Source organism: Mirounga angustirostris, unplaced genomic scaffold (assembly GCF_029215605.1).
Source record: "Mirounga angustirostris isolate CCGP_5_RB_7025 unplaced genomic scaffold, mMirAng1.0.hap1 SCAF_6, whole genome shotgun sequence".
Classification (NCBI taxonomy): Eukaryota; Metazoa; Chordata; class Mammalia; order Carnivora; family Phocidae; genus Mirounga; species Mirounga angustirostris.
In genome coordinates this window covers 6,777,423-6,800,892 of record NW_026991714.1, presented here as the reverse complement: position 1 = coordinate 6,800,892, position 23,470 = coordinate 6,777,423, and the positions used below count along the sequence as shown (strand labels likewise).

At 42.1% G+C, this 23,470-nt stretch overlaps 1 protein-coding gene across 7 annotated transcripts in view; it reads right to left on the bottom strand.

Annotated features, from left to right (window-relative positions):
* Positions 1 to 15,694, bottom strand: part of UAP1 (UDP-N-acetylglucosamine pyrophosphorylase 1) — a 38,347-nt gene extending 22,653 nt beyond the window's left edge. For 4 of the 7 annotated variants that reach the window (XM_064593826.1, XM_045876799.3, XM_064593827.1 and 1 more), the window contains exons 1-2: positions 15,465 to 15,692; positions 7,914 to 8,250 (exon numbers count right to left, since the gene is read on the bottom strand). In XM_064593826.1, coding sequence (XP_064449896.1) covers positions 7,914 to 8,193 — 280 coding nt within the window. In that variant the 5' untranslated portion in view covers positions 8,194 to 8,250; positions 15,465 to 15,692. Of the gene's footprint in view, positions 1 to 7,913; positions 8,251 to 14,993; positions 15,439 to 15,464 lie in introns of those variants that run through there. The other 3 variants (XM_064593828.1, XM_064593825.1, XM_064593829.1) reach the window with 3 other exon arrangements.
* Between the last annotated feature and the right edge of the window lie 7,776 nt (positions 15,695 to 23,470).

The window sequence follows — 23,470 nt, the reverse complement described above, 5'->3', positions numbered from 1 at the left end:
GACCGTTTCTGAGAGCCACCTCATCATGCAACGCTGGACCAGCTCAGCATCACAAGGCAGAGTAGCTTGTGGGGAGAGGCAACATAGAAATTGGGTCTCTGGGAAGCCAGAAAAGCTGGAAAATGCCAGATGAATCAGGCAATGGTTGACAGGATTGTTCTTGTTTTCTGAAATCCTCAGACACTCTGGGAAGGAACCTGGCCGCCGTCCAGAACTGAACGCTAGCCCAGAGGGAGCAGTGGTGGCCAATATCCATTGTTATTATTTTTTATATCCTGAGGTAATGGGGGTTTGTCTAATTTACCCACTTTGTGCCTTATGTTTTGATGGGCTGGGCTCTCCTAAAGCTAATGTACTAGTACATCAAGCACTTAAAGAAATACTCTAAACCCACTTTAAACTCACAACCTTCTCCAGTCCTAAGTCTACAATCTATCTTCAGGAGTCAGTAAGTGCAGCCCAAGGACATGATCCAGCAACCATCCAGCTATCAAAAAATTTAAAAGCACATTAGATATTTCCATAATTTTCACCTTTGATATGAAGCAAAGCTTAGCTAGCTCCCTGAGACGTAATTTTCTCTTTCTTCCTGCCTAGAACCGGAACTGTCTCTGTGATTTTCACCATAGCATTTCACCGTGCCTTATCAGAGTGTGAAAACAGACCCCCAAACTAGTAACTCTAAGAGGTAGGTATAATTTCTCCCATTTGAGAGATAATGGGCTCAGAGACGTTGCAGGTCCTGCCCAAGGTCCCAGCGCTAGTGAATGGGAACGAGGGTGGGAAACTCACTCCAGGCCCCCGCGCCATGCACTGTGCTGCCTGCCTCTCTTCACACCCGAACACTGGCCAGATCCATTACAGCACCGGAGGTTTCAGCAGTATAAACTTTCCTTCCTTTTCTTTCCTGCCCTTTCTTCTCTTTTCCACTGAATTCCGGAGAGGTTGTGCTACCTTTTTTTTTTAATCTCTCCTCCCTACCACCCTACAAGGAAAAGCTGGGTACAGTCCACATTCTCCAAAACTTGCCAAACACTGAAATTTCTAACAGCACTCCGGATCTGCATCCCCCTCCAGCAAGCACCATAACCACCATGTAACAAGGTGAGACGAAATGAAGCATTGTGAAGGGAGCAGGGAACGACAGAAGGCAGTTTTGAAAACTGTTTTACATTTGGTTATTCCCTGAGTTATCACAGAAACTACGGTCTCTAGGGAATGAGTTTAATTCTGCTGTCATCGACCCAAAAAGCATTACTTTAATAAAATACAGGTCCATAATCCCTTACCTAACCCCACGGATCAGAGTTGTTTCAGAAGGCAGAACTCTTCAAAATTTGGAAAACGAATATAGTACACATACGTTATACATTATCTCCAGCAAATCTGAGACAGTACCCGTAATACCATTAAGTGGGATAAAGTTCACCAACAGTCTTGTGTCTGTCCAAGGTCAGTTTTCCTGAAAAACGGGCTTTGCACTGCGTCAAAACTGCAGATAAATAAGTCTGGTGTCTGAACCCTCACATACCAGAGGTGTAAGAATCACAAATATTTCTAAACGTCTTCAAAAAAAGTCCCAGATAAATATTCTGGACACAGAGGCCTTTGTTTTCTTTGTACTATTTATTTTCTTCATCGAGCACATGTGTTTTAAGATTTTCATTGTTGTTGGTTTTTTTTAAAGATCTTTTTGAGAGAGAGAGAAAGAGAGAGCACAAGCAGGGGGAGCTGCAGGCAGAGGGAGATGAAGGCTTCCTGCTGAGCAGAGAGCCCAAAGTGGGACTCGATTCCAGGACCCTGAGATCATGACCTGAGCCAAAGGCAGATGCTTAACCGACCAAGCCACCCAGGCGCCCCAAGTTGTTTCATTGTTAATGTGGCTCTAGTCATCCTTTCTGACATCCTTCTTTTACCTTCAGTCCAAAAGTCAGTGATTTCCCATAGCCACCTTACCCGGAAAAGGGAAAAGCCTGCTCCCAGGGCCAGCTCTGTGTCCCAGCTCCAGGTCACCTGATGGCCACCCAGCACCAACCAGTGCTTTCCACAGGTTCTAACCAGTTATCACAATACCACTGTACAAACTTTTCTCTTCCTTGGATCAGTTCCTCAACCACAGCTTCATTCCAGTTTTCTGAATTTTTCAGTTTTTACAGCTCTCTAACCAGCAGCTCATGGTGGCCTCATCCTGTATGCAAATAAATGTTTCCTAAGCCCCTATCTGCCATACTTTCTTCAATCCTTTTCCCATCTATGGACCAGATGACCCATGCAATCACTACGTCTTACGAGAAGCATGGAGATTACACCTACCAGGTGTCCAATTCCAGGCAGATCTACATTTACACCTCATCTCCCTCTAATCACAACTATCACAATCCACGTGTATTTACAATAAAAAGGTTTCTGCATTGACCTCTTCCTGCTTACACATCTCACTTATGCACACACAGAGAAAAACATGAGGAAAGAAAGCAGTCCCTAGAGTATCAAGGCCAGCTGAATTTCAAGAATTCAATGCAGCTACAGATGTTAACAATATCAGATTGTGCGTTCACTGGCTGAAGCACTCATCCACCTCATCTGTGTCACTGCAATAAAACTGGATGTTTAAAAAGTGTGTAACACATAAATTAGTATGTCTTATAATGACAGATAGAATATTGCTTGAAATTAAGGGGGCCAATAAAATTCGGTAAACTGTTTAGTTATATGGCAAGAATACCTGATTTTAAACTGTATTTGTTGTAACAAATTTTATATGGGCAGCACCGCACCTATCTGAAAAATGTTAACTAATTATAAATGTACTTAACCTACGTGACAATTAAGAAATTATGAGCTTCTCCTATCCCAAAACTTCTTCTGCAGAAATACAGGGGGAAAAAAAAACCAAACCAGGGAAGTACGGCACTATTATCACCCTTTCCATCCTTCCGCTGGAGGGCAGCTCATAGCTTTCCTACAGAGCGGGCCGAAGAGAGACCAAAGCAGAGGTTTAAAATAAATCAAGCCAGAGTGAGCAGTTTCCAGGGCTGGAGCACATCTCTCTCCTTGGAGAGTCCCGTGTCATACACCCAACAGCGTCTGATCGTATTTACAAGAAACAAAGACAAGAGTTTACAGTGGCCTGAAATAGGTCAAACACTTCCTGGATAACTTCCTGCTTGGACTAGTGCCTCTCACACTGACCTGGGTGTGTGCCTGAAATGAGGAGGATGACACAGGTGTGTGTGAAGTCCAGCACAGCCAGAACTTTCCATGTAAACTGCCAGCACTCGCAGGACACTGAGTCAGGTAAACCAGCTATTAAACTAGTGGAGATAAAGGAAGACTAGCCAAGAAAATTAGTCAGAAAAGACATTTTAAGTCTTTAACTTTTAACCGTACTGTACAGGTGAAACTATTAATTTACAGATTAACTATTTCCCAAAAATGTCAAGTACAAAAAGCATACTATAAGGGAAATCACTACTTAAACCAGTTTTAGGTACTGGAGGATTATTGTAAATTTCATGAGGTATAATAATAGCATTGTGAGTAGTAAGAAAATATCCATATATGTAGAGATAAATATTGAACTCAATAAGGGTAAAAATAACATCATGTTTGAGATTTGTCTTAAAGTACTACAGTAAAACAAAAGAAGAGGGATAAGTGAAGCAAAAGTAGCAAAATTTTGATATTTAACAAGGTGATACATATGTGGGATTCATTATACTGTTTTTATCTCTAAATATTTGTTTCAAAATATGCTTGAAATTTTTCGTAACAAATTTGTTAAGTAGGCTACAAAATTATGCACAAGCCATAATCCCAGTGTGTGAATCTAAGAAAATACTAGAAAATATTACTAGTGAGTATTTACCTCTGAAACGTGGGCTGGCAGAGATTTTTATTTTTTCCTTTGTAGTTTTTAGTTATTTTTCCAATTTTTCTAAAATAAGTATGTGTTACTTTTAAAATAAATCTATTAAAAATATCACTGTACTAGATTCCACAAAATGTACAGGAGATAATGTTATGAATACATTTTTTTCTAAGCAATCCACTTACTTTTCTACCACAGTGTTACATGGTAGAGAAGCACCATTCAGACTGATTCTATAAATGTCTCATAGACAAAAGAACCTAATACTGGATATTAATATGTTACTATAAAATTGGAAGACTGTTTTATGCTCAGTATAAGCATGCATTTCTTTGATAAAGATGGGGGTTTTTTTATTAAGCAAATACATTTTCCCAATGTATCTTTACTAAAATGATATTCTCATAGAAGCTTCTAATTACTTCTCTCTCTAGATCTCAGCTTTGTAAGATAGAAAATTTTCAGTTGCTCCTCTATGTTCCATTTTCTACAACTGGCCAGAACACATTAAGAATTAAATTAGGGATGCCTAGGTGGCTCAGTTGGTTGAGCATCAGACTCCTGATTTTGGCTCAGGTCATGATCTCAGGGTTGTGGGACGGAGCCCAGCCAACACGCTCCGTGTTGGGGTCAGAGTCTGCTTGAGATTCTCTCTCTCCTTCTCTCTTCCTCCCCACCCTCCTTGCAGGTGCATGCACTAAGGGGAGCCTGGCTAGGGGCGCCTGGGTGGCTCAGTCGGTTAAGCGGCTGCCTTCGGCTCAGGTCATGATCCTGAGGTCCTGGGATCGAGCCCCACGTCCAACTCCCTGCTCAGCAGAGAGCCTGCTTCTCCCTCTCCCTGCCACTCTGCCTACTTGTGCTCTCTATCTCTCTGTCAAATAAAAAAAAATTTAAAAAAAAAACTTAAAAAAAAAACAAAATTTAAAAAAAAAAAGGGGGGGGAGCCTGGCTGGCTCAGTCAGTAGAGCATACAACTCTTGATCTCAGGGTTGTAAGTTTGAGCCTCACTTTGGGTATAGAGATTACTTAAAAATAAAATCTTAAAAAAAAAAAAAGAAAAAGAAAAAGAAAACAAGATCTCTCTTCAACAAGGAGCACTGTGCTCACTTATGTATTTATCCTTCAGAAATAATTTTCCACCCTAGGCATGAAAATGTGAAAATGTCCATTTTAGTGTCAACAGCCACCAGACATTCTAAAATACTGTACAATGCTTTTATTCTCTCCATCTTGAGGAGGGGGACGCGGGGGGCACTGTCTGATACAACTGCCAGGATCTTCCTCCTATCTGAAATACAACAATTAGAATCTTCACAATGGCAATCCCTTCCCCTTGATAAGTTACTGCAAAAACTTCATTTTGTTATGAATTTGCACACACATGGAAGTTTCTGGCTAAGTGAATGAAAAGTTACAAAGTCAGGGCGCCTGGGTGGCTCAGTCATTAAGCATCTGCCTTCGGCTCAGGTCATGATCCCAGGGTCCTGGGATGGAGCCCCGCATCGGGCTCCCTGCTCTGCGGGAAGCCTGCTTCTCCCTCTCCCATTCCCCCTGCTTGTATTCCCTCTCTCACTGTATCTCTCTCTGTCAAATAAATAAAATCTTTAAAAAAAAAAAAATGTTTTTAATCTGCATCTTCCTCTCAAGTTTGCTGTGAACCTAAAATTGTTTTCAAAAAGTCTTTAAAAAAGTGTTTAAAATGGGGCGCCTGGGTGGCTCAGATGGTTAAGCAACTGCCTTCGGCTCAGGTCATGATCCCAGGGTCCTGGGATCGAGTCCCGCATCGGGCTCCCTGCTCAGCGGGAAGCCTGCTTCTCCTCTCCCACGCCCCCTGCTTGTGTTCCCTCTCTCTCTGTATCTCTGTCAAATAAATAAATAAAATCCTGAAAAAAAAAAAAGTTACAAAGTCTCCTTCTTCATCCCTACTGTTTAAGCCACAAATAAATATTGCTCCCTTGACAATAAGCCAAAGGAAGTTTGTTTCGTACTTTCTTGTAGTATACTTGGTTGAAAGAGTTCCAGATTTCAGTTTAAATGAAAAGTCATAAAGGTAGACTAGTTCCACGGATTCCAACAAAAAGGTTATCATGAAGACTCAAATTATAGGATGTTTTGACTGTTGTTCATGGTCCCCGTTATACAAGGTCAAAGATTTGGCTTTCCGTAAGAGTTTGTTGGAAGACTTCATCTGCCTAAAATCACAAGGAGAAATACAGGCAGCAGGGATACCTGAGGGTATAAAGAGCCCTGTGTGACTTTCGCTCTGTTGTAGACTTTTTGAAACCCAGGGATGGAGGGGAGGATTCATGAATCCAAAGTTAGTGCTCTCTGCTCAGAAGGATCCATCTGGAAGTTACTCCCTGACAGCTCAATGGCAGAGCCCTATTCTGAGAAGCTGGGTTAGCCTCTCCCAAGCCCTTGAGATCTAAAAGGGCACTTCCTAGAGATCATCCAATTATTTTCGATATTTTTTAATCTCCAAGCCCTAAAACCTGACATAAAGATCAAATACATAAAACATGTCAAACTAGCACTGCTCTTGTAGTGGGAAGATGGAGTTAGAGACAAAGATGTTTAGTATCCATTTCCCCTCCTTACATGAGACAGTCTCCCCAGCAGTGGAACCCCTAGGGTTCCTTGGAACACAGTTTGAAAATTATTAAGTCTGTATGCTCAGAGAAAGACATGGAGATGTATACTGAAGGCTGATAATGGCAATTATCTGTCCTTTTTGTGGGGACAGGGAAAGCCAAAGAATGAAAGACAAAATAAAAATAGCAATAGTGTGGTACAAATATAGACTGTAAGATTTTATCTATAACATTATTGCACATCTATAAAAGTAAATATACATATAATCAAGTAATAGGTGTAAATGTGAGCAAATAAAAACATCTGATTCAATTAAGGGCAACTTTTCTGTAGTGTTTCTGTTATTTTTATATTTTTGCAATTAAGTACCATTTTTTACAAAGGAAAGAAAAGTATTAATCAGATCTGTTCGTCCATGAGGTCCAGATCTGACAAGGACCATGTACAAACACTCAAGGGCCTGACCTGCAATATTTAGTCACTCTTACTTACAGAGAAGTAGTGGGTTATAAAAACCACAGCTCTGAACTCCACCAGAAAAGGTATACATTTGAGCTATTTTGCCATTCTCAAAGGCACTAATTAGAACTGGTTATGGGGACAGATTTTATGATACACTTTAGAAGAAAAAATATGGGGGCAATTCAACACACATTGATCAACCAACTTCTAACTGCAAAACCCTGTTCTAAATGCCCTGTGACACCCACAGACAAGCAGGATATGGGCTGCTCTTCAGGAGTCCACAATTCCATGATGAAGACAGACACAAACAACTCTTAGTTTAAGAAAGAATGGAAGCCAAGCATGGACAAATAACTCCAACTTGGGACACTGAAGAAAAGGTCATGATCAAAAAACCTTAAGAAATGAGTGTATGTTCCCCACATGCCCCACTGCACTGCATAGCACAACTCCGGGAGACTGCCTTTCAAGGTGACCCAGCTAGACAGAGAAGGGACAAAGGCCAGTCCAAGCCAAGGATAAGCATGAGCAATGGCAGGAAAGACATAATGTTCAGAGAAAGGTGAATTATTTGGTCCAGCCAAAATGTATGGGACAGTAGGAGCAGAGGGAAATAGAAGAGACCAGATCGGAAATACAGGTGAGGGAAGGTTTTTTGAGGAAGCCAGCATAAACTCAAACATTTAACTTGTGCTTCAGGGTGGGAAATCTACTAGAAGCATGGAAATGAGCAAGGAAAGAGACTAGAGGCACAGTAAGACTTGAATGAGAAAAACCCTGAATGGGGAACAGAAATGAAAAGAGCATGTAGGCACTGACAGGGGAGACGACGTAGAAGTTTTAGCAACATAATCTGTCACTTTCTGATCAGTTACCTGGTTTAAGGTAGGAGGAGAATCCAAAAAATCATTACATGATCCAACTACTTTAATACCTCTGGTATATCTCATTACAAACTTTAAAATGAACATTCCATGCTCAGTACCTTCACTTTCCCAGGCCTGCAGCCAATCCTGGTCCCTGGTAGCACTGCCCAACACCTCTCGAGGGACAGGCTCCATTCGTGCATCCATCTTCTCTTGCTGAGAGGACTGGTTAAAATCTTCAATTGCCTTCTGGAAAAAGAAGTTCAGCTCCTCAAAGTTCATGGCCTGGAGCTCTGCATAAAGTTCTACCTGTTGGGCTTCATCCAGCTCATTCCAGAACTGTAGCAGGTGTTCCTGTCCAGCTTTGGACAACCTGAATTTGAGATCGTTAACATTCATAATGCTCTGGTAGCCAAGCTTTGTGAAAATAGAGGTGTAATCTCTGCACCTGTAAACCTTAAAAAAAAAAAAAAAAAAGGAATCAACAGCGGGTCAAAGTCCAACCTCAAAACCTGAGGAGCTTTTCCTACTACAAATAAGTACATTTTTTTAAAAAACTTAATGTTAAGGAAATTAACTTCTGCCTTTCCCTCACAAGAGTTGTGAGAGATCCAACTTGTAAAGACATAAACAGACATTTCTCTAAAGACATCCAGATAGCCAAGAGACATGTGAAAAGATGCTCAACATCACTCATCACCAGAAAAAAGCAAATCAAAATTACAATTATCACCTCATACCTGTCAGGATGACTAAAATAAAAAACACAAGAAACAAGTGTTGGCAAGGATGAGGGGAACCCTCATGCACTGCTGGTGGGAACGCAAGCTGGTGCAGCCACTGTGGAAGAGCGTATGGAGGTTCCTCAAAAAGTTAAAAATAGAACTACCCTATGATCCAATAATTGTACTACTGGGAATTTACAAAACAAAAAACAAAAAACCACTAACTCAAAGGGATACATACACCCTTATGGTTACTGCAACATTATTTCCAATATCTAAATTATGGAAACAGCCCAAGAGTCCATCCACTGAGGAATAAATAAAGATGGGGGGGGGGGTGTGTACACAATGAAGTATTATTCAACCATAAAAAAGAATGAAATCTTACCATTTCCAACAACATGGATAGAGCTAGAGAGTACTATGCTAAGTCAATCAGAGGAAGGCAAATACATGATTTCTCATATGTGGAAATTAAGAAACAAAACAAATAGCAAAAGAAAAAAAGAGACAAACCAAGAAACAGACTTTTTCTTAACTACAGAGAACAAACTGATGGTTACCAGAGGGGAGGTAGGTGGGGGGGAATGAGTGAAATAGGTGATGGGGACTAAAGAGGACTCTTATCACAATGAGCACTGAGTAACGTATAGAACTGTTGAATCGCTACACTGTACACCTGAAACTAATATAACACCGTAAGTTAAATATACTAGAATTAAAATTTAAAAAAATAAAAATAAATAAAAATTTAAAAATAAACTTGTAGGACAATTAGTATTATTAACTGTAATACTAACTAGCATTATACAGCAGGCACTGCACTAAGAACTTTACCTCCAAGGTCTCATTTAATTTTCACCAACTCTACAACAGAGGTGCTATTATTTTCCTTACTTTACCACTGAGGAGACTGAGGCACAGAGAGGCAACACAACCAGGCCAACTGGCAGAGCTAGGATGTGAGCCCAGCAGGCGGTCCAATTCCAGGGCTCACCATCTGGCCTCCCCACTGCTGCCCCTGTCATACTCCTCTGGCCGTGAGCACTTGACTTCTAAGTAACAACTGTTCTCCTTCTAGTGCTAATGAGGGAAACGATTCTGTTGTATTCAGAATAAAACAAAATCCAAGAAGATAGGAACACCTATAATCATGAAAAATACATTTTATTTCAATAGCAAATTCTACAGAGAAGCAATAAAAACATATCTATTATCTTTACTAAGAATTAAACCCTAAAGGGACAAGCAATTCACATGTAACAATCAACAGATAAGAAATGTAATACAGCAAAGTGTTAAACTGCATACTATTCAAAAATAAGAGAAAGAGGAAATATTGACTCTACTTGTCCTATAGATAAACGCAAGAGAAGGTAGGCGTTGTCTAGAAAGAGTTCACAAAGGAAGCATGATGGAGCTGTGTGTGCCTCACGTATTAACACAGATAAGATCAGAAAACAAGCAGAGTAGACCTGTGTGATGAGAGCAGTTAAGAAAGCTGAAGTTCTACGTAGCATGATGGGAAGAGATGTAGGGTAGGACTCGAACATGAAGAGCCTTGAAAACCAAGCCAAGGAATTTAGACCTAACAGAGTAACAAGAAGCCCACAGCAGATTACTCAACAGGGCCATGTCAGCATGCTTTAGAGAGACGACAGAAAGGGCAATGGCATAAAATAGATGGTAAGGAGGGACTACTAGAAGCAGGAAAACAAGTTCAAAGACAACTGCAGGTATGAAAAGCCAAAGTTCTGAGCCAGATTAGTTGCAAAGGAAATAAGTGTGAAAGGGAGAAATTTGAGGGTCACTGTAAAGAATCATCACCAAGTTCTAACTGCTTAGACATGAAGGACAGGAAAAAAAGTTACCAAAGAAACAGTCTGCTATCTCCTACCATAAGAACAGTGGTAGGTAACAGACATGGTAGTTCGGAGCAATGTTCTGGAGTTCTGTGTGCCTCACCTGTAAAGTGGAATTAATAACAGTATCTACCTCATCAGGACTACTAAACATCAAACACCATTCACAAACTCAGGTTAAGAGAACCTACATCTGTTCCCTGAGGTAGCAATAATAACACCTATCGCTTACATATCACTCGTGGATGACTCAGTACAATTCTAATTGCTTTACAGATACTTGTTCATGTCATTCTCAAAGCAATGCTAAGGTACTATTGCTGGGATTACTTTACAGAGGAAGATACTGCACCACAGAGACAACTTGCCCAAAGTCCCAAACTAGTAGAGTGATAGAGCCTGGATTCCAACCCTAACAACCTGACTCTTGAAGTCACGCTCTTAACTGTTACGCTCTACTGCCTCTCAGGAGAAAAGACTGTGGGTGAGTGGGTGTGGGCGTGGGTGTGTGTGTGTAAAAGAAAGGAGCAGCGAGAGCGAGTACATTATTTATACTTTATTCAGAAATACAGACACAACTGATGTTCTTACATCTGACTCACTTTGCAGAAATGAGTTCACAAGCCAACAAAATGGAGAAAGAAAGAAAATGCACAAAACAGGCAGGGGCGGAACTTCACAGGATGAGTAAATACTTCATTTTAAAATGTATCATTACTTTTTATTCAGTAATGGGTATGGTGATCCAAATCAGAAATTGCTCAGAAATAATTTTAACTAATGTCCACTCAAAAATACATTCAGGAAATGTTTTATCAGACAATAGAGACAGGCACATAGCTTCTATAATTTTTTTCTTTAAATAAGATGCCCTCTAAAACTGAAGTGACAGACTGGCTTCAGGATTCTTATAAAATCAACTTCAAATTAGATGAGCACATAAGATTCAGTGTGCTATATTCCCAACTTTTATTTTTGGTTTGTTATTTGGATTTATTTCAGGGATATAATGCTTCAAGTGTGAAATGAACGGTACTACTCATGAAATCCACTTTATGAGTTACCAATGATTCCTAACAAAATTAAGGCTCCCATATGAAACAAAAATGAAACCTTATTATCAGGGTGGGACACAGTTCTACCTTGCTGTCACCTAACACCCCTGTCCTTTCCTCCAAGCACTTCCTTTAGCCCCTCCTATCTACTGAAATCCCATTCACCCTTAAAGGCCTGCCTCACATACTCTAGCTTCAAGTGCATCTTTATTGGTTTAGGAATCAAACAAAAGTGACTTTTATTCCTGGCTCTCTTCCTTGGACCAAGTCATAGATACCTTCAACTCTGTTAATTTCATCTGCAAAATGGGAACGATAAATTTTATTCACCAGGTTCAGAGGCATAAGTGAAGTAAGAACCAATGAGAAAACAAGGCTCAAAGAGGTTCAGTAATTTGCCCAAGGCTACGTACCTAGTAGACAGAAGAACAGGAATTTTAACCCAGATAAACCTGACTCTAATGCCTGTGATCTTTGCATCAGACAATAACCCTCATAAGCAGAGCAAATACTAAGAATTCAACCCAACATCTCATTTAAGAGGCAGGAGGGCTGGTGGAAGTCAGCATCGGGCTTCCGAGCCAGCCTGGCTGGGCTCAGACCCCTGCGGCACTATTTCCTAATTCTGTGACCTTGAACAAGTTACTTAACCTTTCTGTGCCTCAATTTTTCTCTTCTGTAAAATGAGGATAAAAACAGTACTTACCTCTAAGGTTAAGAGAATTACTGAATTCAAATGAAAAGCATTTAAAACAGTACTGGACACATAAAAAGCCCTCTATAAAAGTTATCAGCTACTATTATAAAAATGAAACTTGTGCTTCAGAACAATGAGCTACAGCCTCCGGAACAGGAGGAGAGCTACTGGCTGAGTTAGGCAGTGGAGGATGAAGAGAAGTGTGAGAAAGGTACAACAAGTGAAAGAAAACCCAGTCCGTGGCAACGGCAGGAAAAGCGGTTTAGGTAAAGAAATATACTCAAGGCACGAGGCATCGTGCTGGAAGATGGGCGGCAAGTGGCCACAGATGAGGCTGCATGTGCTTCAGTGCTGCTACTCCTGTTCAAAGACAGATGGTGAGCCCACAACCTCACTCATGCCAACAGGTTCCTGCTCAGTTTCCTTTTCACACGCAGAGGTACGTCAACAAACAAATTATGAAGGAACATTATTTAACTTTCATGTGCCATTAATTCACTCAATATTTAATGAGCACTTACTGTCTGCCAGGCGCTGATGTAGGGTACAAAGACACAGCAATGCACAAAGCGACAATGCGCATGCCCACATTCCAGTGTGAGAGACAGGCAAACATAAAATGTCAAGTAGGAGAAAGTGGGCTAAGCGGTGAAAGCGCAACGAGAGGGGGACAGTGGATATTTTAAATGGGGTGGTTAGGTGGAGCCTCTGAGACATCTGACAACCCATCCAAATGAAGAGAGAGCAAGTCAGTATCTTAGAGAGGAACATTCTAGGGACAGGACAGCAGTTCTGACACAGGAATGTGCAAGGTCAACGCAACTGGAGCAGAGTGACTGAGCCTGAGGGACTCTAATTGAGGCGGACACTGAGCAGATCAAGTAGGGCCTTTTGGTCAAAGTAAGAACTCCGGGGTTTGGGAAGCCACTGGAGAATTTGGAGCAGGGGAGCTTCATGGTCTGATTTAGATTTCAGAAGGATCATTCGTTGTTGTGTGGAAAAATATTCTGTAATGAAGGGAAAAGTGGAAGCCAGCAGACGGCAGTCAGGGAAGTACTGCGGTAGTCTCCATGAGATGATGCTGGCTTAGAGCAGTGGTGGATGTGGGTCCTAATCCTACAGGATTAGGTCATGGGTGGAATGTGGAGACAGAGAGAAAGACAGGAATCAAGCAAAGAGGACTCCAACTGGTGGTGCCATTTACTGAAGTGGGGAAACATTAGGACAGGAGGAGATTTAGAAATATGCACGGACATGTTAAGTTGGAGGTGCCTATTAGACATACAAACAAATGCTGGTAAGACAGCAGAATGTGGTAGTCTAAAGTTCGAAGGTGATACTGGAGCTAAAGATAAAACTTAAGGTCATCAGCATACGTGATATTAATTATGAACTTAATAAGATCCCCTGGCAAGTGTAGATGGGGATAAAAAAGCAAAGAAGTTAGAAGACTGAGCCTTGGACATGCATTAGGATATTAAAAGGCATTTCTATTGATTTATATAGATTTCAAGAGATATGATACCATTGTTTTTTAATTAAAAAAATACATCACGTAAAAAACAAAAAAAAAGTTGAGAGAGAGAGTTTTCTATTAAACTATTGTCCAAGGAATTGGGTCTTTCCTAAGGTCTCATCTATACTACTGTTTTTGCCCAGATTTAAGGAAGCATACTATAGCAGGAAGATCATCTGGCAACCAGGTAACTGAAGAATTGGAAGTCCTAGTTCTTGGTCCCTCCCTATCAACTGACCCTATGCAAATCATTCCACCTCCCTGTGTACACATTTCCTCATAAAGACGATAAAACCAGCCTTCCTCACACACCCTCAAATGAGAGTCAAGAGTGGAGAGTCCCTGCCTACTAAAACATATGCCAACATAGTATTATAACATTTTAAGATATAAATCAATCTTTTCCTAAGAAGTCATTAAATACCCATTCACCTTCAGATGCTTGGGAAAATGGATCCATACAAATAAGACAACTCAGGTTAAATTTTTCCCCACACAGGTTAAACTTTGATACCTGGCCTTGGACCACTGGTGGTCTGCAAAGGTTGACAAGGTCACATGTGCTAAATTAATTCTGGTAAGAGGTCTGGATGTAATGTGTAATGGTAAGCAATAGTGAATACAAGAGTTAGAGTAGGATTTTTACTTTGACAAGCAAAGTCTGAAAAAGCCAAGGATCTGCTCAAAAAATGATGGCAGAATTTGGTATATGCCCATACCTAATACATCTGCATCAAAAACAATGACAAATTTGGTAAAAATCCACCATGATCAAATATACCTTTATTAAAATTTAAATGCCAGTATTAAAGAAATCCAGGATTTCCCCTCCTTTCCCGGTCTCCCTCCTGCCCCTATCTCTGCTGCTATATTATGCCCCCAAAACTGATAAGTAAACTTCTTAGAACTTTTGAAAAATAGTCTTGGAGTTGAGCCATAACCACTGAATCCTATAAATGCTTGGCAGCACAGACCATGAAGTCTTTCTCAATCCCAGCTAAGGGAGCCAACTCACTAATAATGAGGGAATAGAAGCTGCCTTCAGCTTCCTGTAAACCCTTCGGTCCACACCTACAGAATCTCACCTTAAAAGTCCTTAAACTAAAAGCACTACATAATGACATCTTCATATTACCATAATCACTACTGCCTCATTTCAGAATTCATAAACCGTGCACAAATAAACACAGGACAGCGTCAGGCCAAACTTCATACACTCTTCAGGAAGCCATATGTTCAGCACATGCGTGCTTTCTCAGCCCTCCGATCCCATCCTCCTGCGTGGCCAAGGCAGGGGAAACCCCGCAATCTCAACCCTCTCCCACCACCAGTGTTAAAACCAACCAAACGAACAAAAAGGGGCAAGCGGGCTTTGTCCCCTTCTCACGTCCCCCGAGGGTATGTCCACTCTTCCCTGCCGACGCCCTCGGAATTCTCTCCCTCTTCTGTGCCAGGCGGCCCACCCCGTTCCCAGCGGACACGTCAAACGATCACTTGTCCCCACCGGAGGCCCCCGAGCTTGCCCAAACCGTCCGCAGGGCCCCTGCCCCCAGCCGGTCGACAGAGCCCCACTCCACACACTGCCCCGTCCGGGTCCTCCCCAAAGCCCCGGCTGGGGCGCACTCCCCAGCGGGGGTCTCCGAGCTCGGCAAGCGCCTGCGGGCGCGCGGGGCGGTTCCTCGGCCAGGGCCAGGCTCGGGCGCCAAGCACCGACGTGGCCGTGGGGGCGTGCGCGTGGCGGGACCGGGCCCCGGAGTCCCTCCGGGCTGGCGGGGGACGGGGGAACGAGACACGACTGGCCGGAGAGCCCCTCACCTCCCTCGGCGCAACGGCGACTCCGCCCGGCTCCGGCTCCCAGCGCGCGGCCACTCCTCGGCGTCCCGCGCCCGCTCCGAATATATACCCTCATCCGGGGGGCCGGGGCGGCGGGGCGGGCCGCGAGCTGGCCCGGGGAGCACGGCCCCGGCCACCCCGCCCCTCCCTCGCAGCCAAGGGCGGCCAGCCGCGCCGGGAGGAGCCGCCACCGCCCGCCCGGCCACGTCAGCGCCCCGCGCGCGGGCGGCGAGGCGGGCGGCGAGGCGGGCGCCGAGGGGGCGGGGACTGGCGCGTCACTCATTCCCTGGCCCAATGAGGACGGCGCTGGGAGTCCGCTCCGCGGGCGGCCCCGCCCCCCGGCGCGCCGCGAACGCGGAGAGGTGTGCGCTGCGTCAGCTGGGGGGGTGAGGCCGGCGCCGTGCGGTGGTCGCGTTGGCCGCCGCGTGGGGGCCCTGGCGTCACAGCTGGCCCCGCGAGCTGCCGGCCCACGGCTCTAGTCGTCCGCTGGCCCAGCGCCTCGGCCGCACCCTGTTAACAGAAACGGACCGCCGAGTTGGGTGGGGAGCGGGGTCATTCGGCTGGTGGATTTCCGACAGGCGGCGCGGAGGGTTGCGAAATGCGGCCGTGTCTGCGCACCGACCCCGGAGGGCGGACCCGGGGCGCGCTCTGACCTAGGGCGGGCTGTGGCGTCTCGGGTGAGCCGGATCCCTGCAAGGGCTCCGACTGCCTTTCTGCTTTATGGGTTTTTGGTCCCAAGCGCGAGAAGCCAGGCCCGTTTACTTCTGCACAAAACAGGCAGGAAAAGAGAGGAAAGGCAAGCAAAGGTATTATGTAATGAAAAGCGCGCCAGCGAGAAAGAGCCCAGATGTCCGATTTGTGTGACTGTGTTACTTCCTCAGGATTCGACACGAAACTGGTGGTTGGACTGGATGACCTCCATGGCCCTTGCACGGCCCACTGTTTATAATTGCCTGCTGTATACTGTCAGTCCTGTGACATACCTTCTGTGGGTGTGCACGTGCAGGTTATATGCTCAGGACGGGGGCCCGTAGAAGCTGCGTTTGCATTTTGAGCTGCGTTGGGCTTTGCGGTTTTGCAAGAAGTCCGATATACTGAAATACCAAAACACACTTAGATTTAACACAGCACCTGACATAAAGAATTTCAGGTATTCAGGTGCCTTTCCTCTACCTTAAGTACAAGAGCCTTTTCATTTACTTAATCGATTGCAAAATTCCCCTACACATTAAGTAACAGAAAAATGTACTTGGTAAGTAATGCCGGTAGATTCATATTCAGGAGGTAGAATATGCTCGTTTTCATGATCGCAGAACTTCATTTATTTGAAAGATTTATAGTGTAGTGGTTAAGAGCAGGGGATCTGAAGACTGAATTCCAGCTTTTTTATTGAATATGATCTTTGGTAAATTAATTAGCACATGCATCAGTTTTCTCACCTATAAAATACAAGCAATAATAGAAATGCCCTTAGGGTTGTTGTGAGGATGAAACCAGTTAATACAAGTAAAGAATGCAGAACAGAATGAACACTAATAAACTTGTAATTATTGTTATTTGAGTGCTTTCCCTATGTCAGGTGCTTTTCTAGGTCCTGGATACTTTGATATACTTATCACCATCTGCAAAGCTTCTTGTCGTTTGGATCCCTGATACCATAAGGAACATTTCTCTGAAGTCCTTCATAACTGAGAAGAACAAATACACTCCCATTAATACGCTCAGGTTCTACTTAAAGAAGCCTGCCCACAACGATGTGACTGAATATAACATTGTGACCTTTAATGAAAGAAAGAGAATTTAAGACCGTTGCTTTCTAAAAATATACTGATTGTTACTCTTCTGTGTTTCCACTCCCTGGCAAAGAAATATATGAGAGTTTAGATTCGAACCAGGAGATGCAGATTCAAAATCAGAGTTCAGCCTTAGAGGCTGTGTGTCCACTTAACTCTTAACCTCAATTTTCTCCATATAAAATGAGGATAATACCAACTTCACATGGGTACAGTACAAATTAAATGAGAAAGAATCTAAGAGAGTGGAGTATTAGAGGCATTCTGTAAATCTTAGATGAATGAATGAATGAAGAGCAAAGTATAATCAAAGAGGTCTTTAAATATAAAAGATAACACTGGGGCCCAGCACAAGTGTTTTCAATGAACTGTTACAAAATCAAATTTTTACTTCCACCATTTGCTAAATTCTTTTTCTAGTTACTAAGCATAAGAAGAGCCTTAATTTCATCTTGCCAGATAAATATCCAGAAGCTTCTTACACTGAAGAGCTATTTCTGGCCTTTAAGGCATTTTTTATACACAGTTGACCCTTGAACATCGAGGTGGTTAGGAGCACCGACATCGGACACAGTCAAAAATCCACATATAACTTTTGACTCCCCAGAAACTTAACTAGTAGCCCGCTGCGGAGCTGAAGCTTTACTGATAACATAAACAGTCAATTAACACATATTTTGTATATGTATTATAGACTGTATTCTTATAATAAAGCTAAAGAAAATGTTACTAAGAAAATCATAAGTGGGGTGCCTGGGTAGCTCAGTCAGTTAAGCGTCTGCCTTCGGCTTATGGCATGGTCCTGGAGTCCTCGGATCGAGTCCCACGTGGGCCTCCCCACTCAGCAGGGAATCTGCTTCTCCTTCTGACACTCCCCCATCTTGTGCTCTCTCTTACTCTCTCAAATAAATAAAATCTTAAAATCATAAGGGAAAATACATTTATACTTCTATACTGGATTTATTGAAAAAAACACATGTATAAGCAGACCTATGCAGTTCAGACCTGTGTTGTTCAAGGTTCAACTGTATATAGTCATTCAAGAGACAGTGGCAGAGAGCAAGGCAAGGATGCCCACTCTATCCGTGATTATTTAACATTACACTGAAAATATGAGCTAATGCAATGAGACAGTAGAACTCACAAGAGGCTTCAGAATTTAAAAAGAGAAAAAAAAAGTTAGAAAATAAGTACAACTCCCTTGAGATGAGGGTATACCTGGACAACCCTAGAGAATCAATGGCAAGACTAACTCAAACTATTGGATTAGGCTAAATCATAAAATATTTCAGCAAGGTAGCCGGCTGTAAAATGAACAGACAGAAGTCAATGGTTTTTAATATACACAAACAATAACCAGACAGAAGACACGATGGCAGAGAGAATGCCATTTTAATAGTAACAAAGAAAATCAGATAATTAGGTATAAATCTAACACCAAATGTGCAAAACCTGTAGGAGGGAAACTGGAAAACACTCCTACACAAAAGCCACAGAAGATCAAGGTTCACTTGATCAAATGGGAAAGCACCCTGGTTAAATTATAAATTTATAAATTAGACAAGCTGATACAAAAGTTCAGCTTGAGTTCTCATGGAAAAAGAAACATGAAAGAAGAGCTAGAAACACAGAAAAAGAAAAGTTACAATAAGAAGCCCATCTCTCATATAAAACTATTCTGTGAAGCCTCCATAAGTAAAACAATGAGGTTGTGGCACATGGATATACTGACAAGTGGAACAGACTAGATAGTCCAGAATGGGGCCCCAGGATGCATCAGAGATGTAGCAGCACAGCTCATACCCGTGGAGCAAAAAAATCAACGTTTCAGTAAATAAGACAACTGAGTAGCCATCTGGAAAAAGATAAAATGAGATCCATACTTTATCTCATCACAAGAATAAAGTGCAGATACATGAGAAATCTAAATGTAAAGCATGAAACCATACAAGTCCTACAGGAAGGCATGGGGTACTATATGGCTGCCCCAAAAAAAGAAGAAAAAAAAAATGATATGAACTTGATAAGGGATAACTTTAAGGATATACTGTTACGTGAAAAAAAAAAAGGAAAGTGTACTACATGAGTATATACAGATGAAAGAAGGAGAAATAAGAAAAATGTACATACATCTGGGGTTTTTTTTTTTTGCCATAGTGTATTTGCACAGCTCCCCTCCCAGCATTTGTGCTGTTGTCATACATTTTGCTTTCACAGATGTTATACATTCCACGACACATTGTAATTCATTTTGCTTAAAGAGTTTTTCCAAATTTCTTTTTAGCTGAAGTATAGTTGACACACAATATTATGTTAGTTTCAGGTGCACAACATAGTTTCGACATCTGTGTACATTGCAAAATGCTCACCACCGTAAGTGTAGTCACTTATAAATTCTTACAGTATTATTGACTGTATTCCTATGCTGTACTTTACATCCCTGTGAGTTACTTATTTTGTAACTGGAAGAATGTGCCTCTTAATCCTCTTCACCTATTTATATATTTAAAAAAACCAGGAAGGATAAAGGAACATCTTCCCTGGCTTTATTTTTGTACTCCAAATTTTCCTTGGATAAACTTACTTATTTTGTAACTTGGATAAACCAGAAACCAGTAAGATTGGCTACCTACAGAGAACAGGCTGGAATCAGGCACTTCTCCATATATAACTTTCCGGATAGTTTTGACTTTTGGAACCATGTTAATGCTTTACATATTCAAAAAAATGAAATGAAATTAACAAAGAGGGAAGTTGAACCCTGAAATAGAAAACAAACGGAAGCAAATGAACCTCACTGTATCTTAAGTAACAGAACTTCTCTGAAAAGTTTCCCTGGGGAATGAACCTTAGAAACTTTTGAACCCAGTTATTTTGTATGGCTTTATTGACATTGACTTAAACTACAGATATTTAAAGTGTACAATATGATGATTTTTGACATATGAATATATCTGTGAGCAGAGTATTTTAAGTATATGCCCTCAATCTAAAGACAGAGAGAACTGGAAACAAATACTAAACTCTATTAGCAGTTTGGCTTTTCACAGTGGTATGGGTTAGCAATTCTGACACTATTTTTTGTATAGTGGAGATGAGCAAATGACTAAATATATTGAAGAGAATGATTAAATTAGATTATCAGATTAGAGAAGGAAATTACAAATATGGAATGGGAGACTAGAATTACCTCTTTAGTGGCAGATTGTAAGTATAAACCCATGGTTATTAACATAAATACAGAGACAGTTATAGATTGTGTGCATACATAGTAGAATTGTATATTTGGGGGAAATGCTAGCAATTACCGAATTTGAGTACAGGGCATATAACTTCTTTATACTGCTTCACAATTTCTCTATAAGGTTGAAATTATGTAAAAATTTAAAAGTCCCATAAACGAAATGAAACTAATGGTAGAGTTCTTCATTGTCAGTGCAAACACAAAAGAAAATCCTTAAGCCACGGAGCACACAGCTCTGAAGGAAAGGATCCAGGGTGTGACAGTCACTAAGTAGTTTGCCTGTCCATGTCACACGCCCTCCAGCAGCCAGGCAGTATGCCACATCACCTGGGAAGCTAAAAATGCCACCGGCCATGCTGTGTCTGGGGGCAGCTGTGAGTCCTTGGGGCAGGAATAATGATGGGCAGTGTTTCTCTGATTGCCCACCTTCCCGCTGAAAACAGTAAGGCTTAGCTGAGCAGTACAGGAACTGTGCAGAGTGGGAAGTTCCAGAACCTGTTGATGTTTATATGGATGTCCCTGAGGTCTAACTACTCCTTAAAGAACAAACTGGCATGTGTTCATCATTTGATCAAGAACAAATAGATGTTTGTTTAAAATATGTTTATTATTCTGTGCCAGTCCTTGTGATAGGTACCAGGGGAATCAAAATCTAGGGTTCTGTGTCCTCAAGGAAAATTTGGAGTACAAAAATAAAGCCAGGGAAGATGTTCCTTTTTCAAGTTAGAGGGCCACAATGAATGCACAATTAAAGGATTTCAGAGCTCGGAAGGGGGAGGGAATAAAGGAATGAAGAGTTTTTACTAAAGGATAGGCCAAGAGAGTTTGAGAAAGCGTTGGGAGGTAAGGGACAGTCTCACTCATTGTACGAGGCTTGGTCCTCAGCCTTGATAATGGGACATCTGCTAGCTGGTTATTTGTTTTCCCACTGGCAACACCATCCCCTTCTCTAAATCCTATTGCCTCCTTAATGAAAGAAACCAAGGAATTTGTAGTCAGGTAAAGAACTTAGAAGTGAGATACCTAAGGGTTGGTATTAAATAAACTGTGAAATTTGAATCACCAAAAAAGAATTAAAAGGAATTATCTACCAAAGGGTAAATATTTTTAGTAGTTTACTAGTATGTATGGTCCCAGCTTGGTTTAAAAAAGCAGATAATACTTTCATTTGATAGATAAGATAGGCGATAGATGGATAATAGATAGATGATAGATAGGAGCTGTGTGATTTGGAAAATCACCATAACTCCCTGAATTTCAGTTTTCTCATCAACAAAAATGAGATAATACAATATCTTACAGAGTTGGAAAGAGAATTGAAAGAGAAGGGGCCTACCACACAAGAAGGAAAATGGAGGGTTCCTGGGTGGCTCAGTTGGTTAAGCGACTGCCTTTGACTCAGGTCATGATCCTGGAGTCCTGGGTTCGAGTCCCGCATCAGGCTCCATGCTCAGCAGGGAGTCTGCTTCTCCTTCTGACCCACCCCCCTCTCATGTGCTCTCTCTCATTCTCTCTCTCAAATAAATAAATAAAATCTTTATTAAAAAAAAGAAGGAAAATGGTATAGTCCTCTATTAAAAACACAGAATCATGTTGAGATTCCAGGAGAGATGTTTTAAATGGGCACACAAATTCAAAAATTCAGAAGGGCATACAACAGAAGGTCTTATGCTTTGGTCTTTTAGGGACAATGGGATTATAGGCATTTTTATATTCTTTTGGATGCTTTTTTTTCTAAAATTTTTCCTAAATTTCTTCTAAGTTTTTTTTTCTAAATTTCTAAAGTGAAAATTACTTGATAATTAGAGGAGCATATATTTCTTTTAATTTCAGAAAAGGAGGTATGCTACTTAACAACTCAAAGAACCTGCTCGTTTTTCCTGCAGTTGGTGTGGGTCATGAATGACCAAGTCTGTCCACACTTTCCAAGGCAGTACAACCAGGAACGACCCACCCAGATTTTTCGGACAGCAGACTCATGTGAGTGGGGTTCCGCCAAAGGAATGCTCCCTTCATTCTCCTGAATGCCAGGGCCTCAGGCAGGTCACTGAACTTCCAAAAGGACCCAGGTTCCTTCCCGGAAGTACAGCCGATCACCAGGGGAGTTTGGCTCAGCACGAGGTTCTGTAAAGCAGGCCTGAGCCTTCATGAGATCACGGTTTCCAAGAGGCAAACAGATGGGTGGTGGAGGGACTGGGGCTTTGGCTTCCTAGGACGTGAGGACTTTTTCTCTCAGGAGATCACCCCGACTTAGCTCATTACTCCTCCCACGCCCTAAATTTCCTGTAGCTCAGGGGGTGTTTCAAAACACTGTGAAATCATGAATACATCCTGTTCAATTACATTTTTTTTAAAGATTTTTATTTATTTATTTATGTGAGAGAGAGAGAATGAGAGACAGAGAGCATGAGAGGGAGGAGGGTCAGAGGGAGAAGCAGACTCCCCGCTGAGCAGGGAGCCCGATGCGGGACTCGATCCCGGGACTCCAGGATCATGACCTGAGCCGAAGGCAGTCGCTCAACCAACTGAGCCACCCAGGCGCCCCTACATTTTTTTTTTTTTTACTGGAAGTATAGCCCCTCAAAAACCGACGGCCATCTAGGAAGTACAAAAAGAACAAAGCGGAATGAGCCGGGGAGAAAGTAAACAAGAGAGTGTTGGTGAGCAATGATTAGAGAGGTGCACAGCCTCAGGACTCCACATTGAGCAGGTCTGTATGATGTGGGAGAGTGGACTTTAAATGCCATCACAGGCTGTGGGCTAGAGATTATCTGATCCAGCTCCCTTAATTCACAGATAAGGAAACCAAAGCTCCCAAAGTGAAGTGGTTTCCCTAAGGACAGGATAAGTAGGTAAGTAAGAAGCAAAAGCCAGAGAAGCCATATGCTGTTATATATTGTTATATAACAATACAAACACCTCACTGCCATTGAGGGCCCTGGGTCAAATAT